Source organism: Clarias gariepinus, chromosome 2 (assembly GCF_024256425.1).
Source record: "Clarias gariepinus isolate MV-2021 ecotype Netherlands chromosome 2, CGAR_prim_01v2, whole genome shotgun sequence".
In the NCBI taxonomy this organism is placed as follows: domain Eukaryota; kingdom Metazoa; phylum Chordata; class Actinopteri; order Siluriformes; family Clariidae; genus Clarias; species Clarias gariepinus.
This window is the reverse complement of record NC_071101.1, coordinates 48,388,024-48,396,565: the sequence shown is the minus strand read 5'-3', so window position 1 is coordinate 48,396,565 and position 8,542 is coordinate 48,388,024. Positions and strand designations below refer to the sequence as shown.

Below are 8,542 nucleotides of genomic sequence, written 5' to 3'. Positions count from 1 at the left end.
GTGGTTAAGGTATTGGACTACGGTTCGGAAGATCCCAGGTTCAAACCCCACAACCACCAAGTTGCCACTGTTGGGCCCTTGAGCAAGGCCCTTAACCCTCAATTGCTCAGATGTGTAATGAGATAAAATATATAAGAGCGTCTGCCAAATGCCTAAATGTAAATGTAACAACCCACAGGGGTCCCAGAAGGCAATCGATGCCTGTGGCACAGTAAGCCATAGACAGGGTCACCCCAGGAGGGGGGTCAGGTTCGACCCAAAAGATCTTTCTACCAGCTATGCTCTCAGGGACTGGGATCAGGAGAGGCAGAATGGAGGTGCTGTTTTGGGGGCCTCTGGTAATTTTATTGACGGTAGGTTGGCTGCGGCACTAGGCATTCCAGTTAGCCCGCTTACTTTCACCATCCCTTTGGTCTCCCTAGACCGCCAGCCAATTAAGTCGAAGTGTGTGTCCCAGACAATGGCCCCAGTTAAACTACGGCCTAGATGTCAGAATCTTATTTCTGGTAACTCGGGTGCCAAAACAGAGATTAGTGTATAACCCTTGCATCGACTGGCCAACCTGTTCTGTATGGAACTGGGGATGTCAAAACCCTAAGCTGCCTCAAAGGCACCCAACCCCCAGTCCCAGTGCCTCCTACCCCAGTACCCCTTAATACTGCCCAGGGCTCCTGGGATGTAAAAACCTGTCGTAGACCCATACCAAACCAATCTAGACCTTGCACCTTATTCCCCTCCAAACACCCACTGCATACACCGAAACCTGATCGTAGAAAAGAGAAAGAAAGACAGAGAAACAAGAATGCTGTTTAGAGGCAAATCCTTAGCCTTTCTAAGCCCTGCGTTGGGGCTCTTAATAATATTATAACATCTTGTTGCATGGCTCTCCATACCACACCACATAACAATAATTTTAACTTTCTTAAGTGGTGTAAGCAGCTGCTTGAAGTAAATCCCAGAGATGATGGCTAGCAGATTTCCACACATTGTTAGCAGAACCACAGCATCTGAACAAACGTTCAGAAAGATATAAACTGCAGAAGATACAGATCTGTCTGGACAGGAGAAATGCTCACAGCAATCAGCCTGGTTAATCTCTTTTATTTGGGGAATTTTCCTTATTTTCTCCCTAATTTTGTTGTATCCAATTTGCAGCAGGTTCAACTCTCAGGTTAATGAGTATAGAATTTCTTTAATGTTTAAATGTTTTTTTTTTTTAATTCCTCAGACTGGATGACACTAATGTAAAAGTCCAAATGTTCAAAAATTCACAATCAAAGAAATTGTGGCTGAAACTGCTCCTGTAGTTATATAGTTAACAAATTGATCACATTCTCTGAGTTTGAGTGACAGCATAATAAATACTGTACGTGTGTACCAGCACCTCAGTTAATTATCAAACTGAACATGGACTGAACAACATTCATAGGTTAAATAAATAAATAAATAACCTAAATATATATATATATATATATATATATATATATATATATATATATATATGTATTGGTTATTTATTTATTTATTTAACCTATGAATGTTGTTCGGTATATATATATATATATATATATATATATATATATATATATACATATATATATATCCTGGTTTTATATCGGTTTTGACCGGTGTCTTTAATCAGCCATATTACCCTCAAAACAATTATTTATCATTCATATATATATATTTCACGAAAGAACATTGATTAAAGCAGAATCTGTTTGTAATATGTGAAGAGTTATAATTAATTTAATGCACCTTCTAAACCATGGATAAAACAGAGCGTAAATGAATGGATTAATGGTGGAATTAAGATAAATCATAATTAAAACTTTTCCAAATGTTTCTAACTGTAATTCAATAACATTGGCTAATGAAGTGTAAATAAAATATGGAAGTAAACACAAAAGAAACACGGACACTAAAATGCCGAGGACTTTAGCTGCTTTTCTCTCAGATTTCATTGACTGTGAGGAGATTGTCTGTGCTTTAGGCCGTGTGTGATTATTAAGCTCTCTGATAGCAGTGGCATGTTTTTTAGCAATCACAAAAACTAAAGTGTACAATATAATTATGACAGAAAGTGGAAATATAAAGGAAAATACAAGATCAATTACAGTCCAAACCTCATTAAGAAAGAGTAAACACTCTCCAGGACACAATACAGAACTTTGAAAGTTTCCATTAGAATATAGAATTGCTATGGTATAGCCGAGCGCTAAACACCAGTTAAAAACAATTACAACACAAGTAATTCTCACAGATACAATGTTCATGTAGAGAAAGGGGTTTGAGAGAGCCAAATACCGATCAACAGCAATCTGAGCAACAGTATAGATTGATATATTAAGCATACTACTAACCACCCAGTAAATAATGCATAAAACTCTCCCAAAAATCCAGCATGACTCAATAGTCCAGATTAAAAGTAGTGGCATTAGAAAATTGCCGACAAGGAAATCTGACACAGCCAGAGAGAGCACGAGCATGTTAGTCGGTGTGTGAAGCTGTTTGAAGTGAAAAACAGAGATGATGATAAACAGATTTCCACACACTGTTAGCAGAACTACAGCAGCTGAACACACATACAGTAAGATATAAACTGCAGACGATACAGATTTCGCTGGACAGGAGAAATGCTCACAGCGATCATACTGGTTAAACTCTGTCAGGTTCATGAGTACATGTCTCAAATGTCTACAAAATTAAAACACAAACAAGCAGCTCTGGTGTTTTTATACTTTAGTAATTAATAACGCCTCCCTAATTTGAGTGACAGCATGATAAATGTGATGTAATGCCTTGTTGGAAAACAAGGGCTTAATTAACCTTCCTCTTATGTTAGCTTTTTGTTACTATCTCTTATGTTAACAGGTCGGTTTTGACCGGTGTCTTTAATCAGCCATATTACCCTCAAAACAATTATTTATCATTCAATTGTTTTCATTACCTCTTGGTTACTTTGTTACGCTTCCTTGTCCATGAAAATAATGTTTTTAATATTTTGATATTTTGCTGTGACCTAATGAGCTTTTACTTTAACAGCATACCTATTGTTTTAAATTTTAAAAAATGATTAAATGAACCTCAAGAGAATTATTTAAATAAATAAAAGGTTGTAACTATTACTGAGGGGTATTAGAAAACATCTTTTAAATAATTTTGTTATAATATATATATTCAAGATGGCGCCGGTAAGGTCGGCTGCCGTCACGACTGCTCCGACCACCTTTTCTTAGTTTTTGTTTTTTAAGTTAGTTTTCAGCCATTTTAAATCGAGGGAAACGAGCCGGCGTCAGGAACAGGCTGAGAGCCTGTGCACACTGCACACCTCTGCCTAGCTTCCTGCTCGCCAACGTCCAGTCACTGGAAAAAAAGGTCGATGACCTCAGGGCCAGGATAAAGTTCCAGAGAGACATTCGGGACTGCAATCTTCTCTGCTTCACCGAGACATGGCTGAACCCAGCGGTGCCGGACCACGCCATCCAGCCGGTCGAGTTCTTCTCGGTTTACCGCATGGACAGGACGCGGGACTCGGGGAAGTCAAGGGGAGGCGGTGTGTGTTTAATTGTAAACAGCAGCTGGTGCAACAGCGCGAGCGGTGTTCCTCTTACACGTTCCTGCACACCAAATCTGGAACTACTGTCCATCATGTGTCGTCCTTTTTTCCTACCTCGGGAGTTTACATCGGTCATAATCAGTGTTGTTTATATTCCACCACAAGCAGACACTGACACTGCCTTATTTGAGCTGCATGAGGCACTCACACAACAACAATCACAACACCGGGACAGCGCCGAACCGTTATCAGCACATCACCTGCCCTACCAGGGGTGAAAGGACACTGGACCATTGCTACACTACGGTCAAGGACGGCTACAAGGCACAATCTTGCCCTCCGTTTGGCAAATCTGACCACGCCGCCATCTTCCTCATGCCAAAATACAAACAAAGGCTGAAACAGGAAGTTCTGGTTTTGAACAGGAAGTTCCGGTCGCGCGCTGGATGGACCAATCGGTGGCCGTGTTACAGGACGCACTCGATGACGCAGACTGGGACATGTTCAGAAACAGCTCCGATGATGACGTCAGCGTGTTTACGGAAGCGGTTGTGGGATTCATTGGGGAACTAGCGAACGATACCGTAGAGAAAAAGACTATCAGAACGGTACCCAAGCAGAAGCTGTGAGTGGATAAAACCATCCGCGATGCTCTGAGATCTCGCACCGCTGCCTACAACACGGGACTCGCGTCGGGGGACATGGACCTGTACAAGGCTGCGTCATACAGCGTCCGGAAGGCGGTGAAAGAGGCGAAGCAGTGCTACAGGAGAAAACTAAAGTCACAGCTTCAACAGAGTGACTCTAGGAGCCTGTGGCAGGGACTAAGGACAATTACAAACTATAAAGCACCAACAACTGGTATGACGAACGCGGACGTGACTCTGGCAGATGAGCTGAACACTTTCTATGCTCGCTTCGAGGCTGCAGCTAAAGACGCTAGCAATGCTAATGCTAGCGGCGCTAACGGCTGCAGACAGGAAGACACTGCCAGCACCGGAAACGCGTTCATCATCACCGAGCATGACGTGAGGATAGCCTTCAAGAGAGTGAACACCAGGAAAGCAGCAGGACCAGACGGCATCTCAGGCCGTATTCTCAGAGCCTGCGCAGACCAGCTAGCACCTGTGTTCACTGAGATATTCAACATCTCTTTATTTTCTCAGTTGGTGATCCCCACATGCTTCAAAGAGTCCATTATCGTTCCTGTCCTGAAGAAACCTCATCCTGCTTCTCTCAATGACTATCGCCCTGTAGCCCTCACCTCAGTAGTAATGAAATGCTTTGAACGCCTGGTCAGAGACTTCATCATTTCTTCAATACCTGACACACTGGACCCACTACAGTTTGCATACCGTCCAAATCGTTCCACAGACGATGCCATCTCTCATCTACTCCACACATTACTCACTCACCTGGACACTCGGAGGGGGAATTATGTTAAAATGCTCTTCATCGACTACAGCTCTGCATTCAATACCATAATTCCCTCCACACTCACCACCAAGCTGGAGCACCTGGGACTCATCTATGTGTCAGTGGATCTCCAACTTCCTAACTGGCAGACCACAGGCAGTAGGGATGGGCGGACATGTCTCAGCCTCCATCACTCTCAGCACTGGAGCCCCCCAGGGGTGTGTTCTGAGCCCCCTGCTGTACTCTTTGTACACATATGACTGTGTTGCCACTATCAGCTCCACCACCATCATTAAGTTTGCTGATGACACCGTCGTGGTGGGCCTGCTCTCATAACAACGAGACGGCCTACCTGAAGGAGATTAGGAATCTGGAGAACTGGTGTCAGAGGAACAACCTCCTTCTAAACGTCAGTAATACAAAGGAGCTGATAGTGGACTTCAGCACAGGAGCAGGAGAGGAACTACCAGACCCCCGTCATCAACGAGAGCCCAGTGGAGAGAGTGGACAGCTTCAAATACCTCGGTGTTCACATCACGCAGGACCTGTCATGGTCCTGTCACATCAACACCATGGTGAAAAAGGCCCGGCAGCGTCTCTACCACCTCAGATGCTTGAGAGACTTCAGACTGCCCTCCAAGGTGCTCAGGAACTTTTACTCCTGCACCATAGAGAGCATCCTGATGGGAAACATCTCAACCTGGTTCGGGAACAGCACCATGCAGGACAGACGAGCTCTACAGAGGGTGGTGCGATCAGCTGAGCGCATCATCCGCACCGAGCTCCCTGACCTGCACTCAATCTACAGCAGACGGTGCTGGACCAAGGCCAGGAAGATTGTGAAGGACCTCAGCCATCCCAACAATGGACTGTTCTCTCTGTTGAGGTCAGGAAAGCGATTCCGCTCCCTGAAGGCCAACACAGAGAGACTGAGGAGGAGCTTCTTCCCGCAGCCGATACGGTCTCTCAATCACACCACCACACAGTATTGACACACATATGGTTTTTACACACACACACTGGACATTTTGGACATTCGTTTACACTAGTGGCCACTGCACAACTACACCTGGTGGTCATCATATCACTCTGTCACAAGTCACTTTAAATAAATCACTTTTTAAGCATATTTTGCACCGCACTAGACACTTTAAATATGTGGATTGCACAAACGTTGGACATTACCATTCTTTCATCACTATTTATTCTAACACCATTCCACACAAAAATTACATAAATATATACCTACCCGTTCAGCTGCTCTTATTGTTTTATATTTTTTCATACATTCTTCAAATATTTTCCATATTGTGTATTTTTGTCGTACAGTTATTTATTTTTTTAACTTTAGTTTTTATATTTTATTTTATTCTTTTCTAGTTTTATTTACCCTATATTTTAATTCGCATAATTATTTCCTATTACTATTCTTAGTCTTCTAATGCAACCACGGGGGGTCACAATCCAGTGTCTTCTTGTGCCAGTCTCAAGTCTGGATAAATGCAGAGGGTTGTGTCAGGAAGGGCAACCGACGTAAAACATTTGCCAAATCAATGATGCGAATCACGGATATAATTCCCATACCGGATCGGTCGTGGCCCGGGTTAACAACGACCGCCACTACAGGGTTGACCTACAGGGTGCTGGTGGAAATTGGGCTACTGTTTGTCGAAGAAGGAGAGGAGGAAGGCGTGTTCGAAAGCAGAGAGAGAAGAGGAAAGGCAAGAGTTTAGGAGTGATAGTAAGGACTTTGAATGTTGGACTATGACAGGGAAGGGAAGAGAGTTAGTTGATATGATGCAGAGAAGGAAGGTGGATATACTGTGTGTCCAGGAGACCAGGTGGAAAGGTAGCAAGGCTAGAAGCTTAGGATCAGGGTTCAAATTGTTTTACCATGGTGTGGATAGGAAAAAAAAATGGAGTAGGAGTTATTCTAAAAGATGAGTTTGTAAGGAATGTTCTAGAGGTGAAGAGAGTATCAGATAGGGTGATGAGTCTGAAGCTGGAAATTGAAGGGATAATGTTCAATGTTGTTAGTGGTTATGCCCCACAGGTAGGTTGTGAGTTAAAAGAGAAGGAGAAATTCTGGAGTGAGTTAGATGAAGTGATGCAGAGCATCCCCAGAGGTGAAAGAATGGTGATTGGTGCAGACTTCAATGGACATGTTGGGGAAGGGAACAGAGGTGATGAAAATGTGATGGGCAGGTTTGGTCTTCAGGACAGGAATGTAGAAGGACAGATGGTGGTGGACTTTGCAAAGAGAATGGAAATGGCAGTGGTAAATACTTTCTTCCAGAAGAGGCAGGAACATAGGGTGACATATAAGAGTGGAGGCAGAAGCACTTAGGTCGACTACATCTTGTGTCAACGTTGTAACCTGAAAAAGATCAGTGACTGCAAAGTGTTGGTAGGGGAGAGTGTAGCCAGACAACACAGAATGGTGGTGTGTAAAATAACCCTGGTGGTGGGGAAGGCGAAGAGGACAAAGGCAGAGCAGAGGACAAAGTTTTGGAAGCTGAGAAAGGAAGAATGTTGTGAATTCTTTAGGGAGGAGTTGAGACAGGCTATGGGTGGTCAGGAGGGGCTTTCAGTTGACTGGACAACTACAGCCAATGTAATCAGGGAGACAGGTAGGAGGGTACTTGGTGTATCATCAGGTAAGGGGAAAGTGGACAAGGAGACTTGGTGGTGGAATGAGGAAGTCCAGGAGTGTATACAGGGAAAGAGGCTCGCTAAGAAGAAGTGGGACACTGAGAGCACTAAAGAGAGTAGACAGGAGTACAGGGAGATGCAGAGTAAGGTGAAGGTAGAGGTGGCAAAGGCCAAACAAAGAGCATATGAGGACTTGTATGCTAGGCAGAGGAATGAAGGTTAGCCGCAGCAAGACAGAATACATGTGTGTAAATGAGAGGGACCCAGGAGGATCGGTGAGGCTACAGGGAGCAGAAGTAAAGAAGGTGCAGGATTTTAAGTACTTAGGGTCAACGGTCCAGAGCAACGGAGAGTGTTCAAAGTAGGTGAAGAGGCAAGTACAGGCAGGTTGGAATGGGTGGAGAAAAGTGTCAGGTGTGTTGTGCGATAAAAGAGTATCAGCGAGAATGAAAGGAAAGGTGTACAGGACAGTGGTAAGACCAGCAATGCTCTACGGCTTAGAGACAGTGGCGCTGAAGAAAAGACGGGAGGCAGAGCTGGGGGTAGCAGAGCTGAAGATATTGAGGTTCTCTTTGAAAGTGACAAGGATGGATAGGATCAAGAATGAGTTTATCAGAGGGACAACCCACATTAGATGTTTTGGAGATAAAGTCAGAGAGGCCAGATTGAGGTGGTTTGGACATGTTCAGAGGAGAGATTGTGAATATATCGGTAGAAGGATGCTGAGGTTGGAACTGCCAGGCAGAAGGACTAGAGGAAGACCAAAGAGGAGATTTATGGATGCAGTGAAAGAGGACATTCTATTTTAGGTCACGAGCAGTTTCCTAAGCATTTCACTGCATATCGTACTGTGTATGACTGTGTATGTGACAAATAAAATTTGAATTTGAATTTTATATATATATATATAATAAA

The 8,542-nt window shown here is 43.6% G+C and overlaps 1 protein-coding gene across 1 annotated transcript; it reads right to left on the bottom strand.

The window, feature by feature from the left end:
• Nucleotides 1–1,688: 1,688 nt before the first annotated feature.
• Nucleotides 1,689–2,678, bottom strand: LOC128509085 (trace amine-associated receptor 13c-like). Its single transcript, XM_053480655.1, has one exon. The coding sequence runs from the start codon at nt 2,676–2,678 to the stop codon at nt 1,689–1,691; it is 990 nt and encodes a 329-aa protein (XP_053336630.1).
• Nucleotides 2,679–8,542: the final 5,864 nt, after the last annotated feature.

Excerpts from the sequence above, each read along its gene's own strand:
- LOC128509085 (XM_053480655.1), bottom strand. The coding sequence starts at position 2,678 with ATGAACCTGACAGAGTTTAACCAGTATGATCGCTGTGAGCATTTCTCC.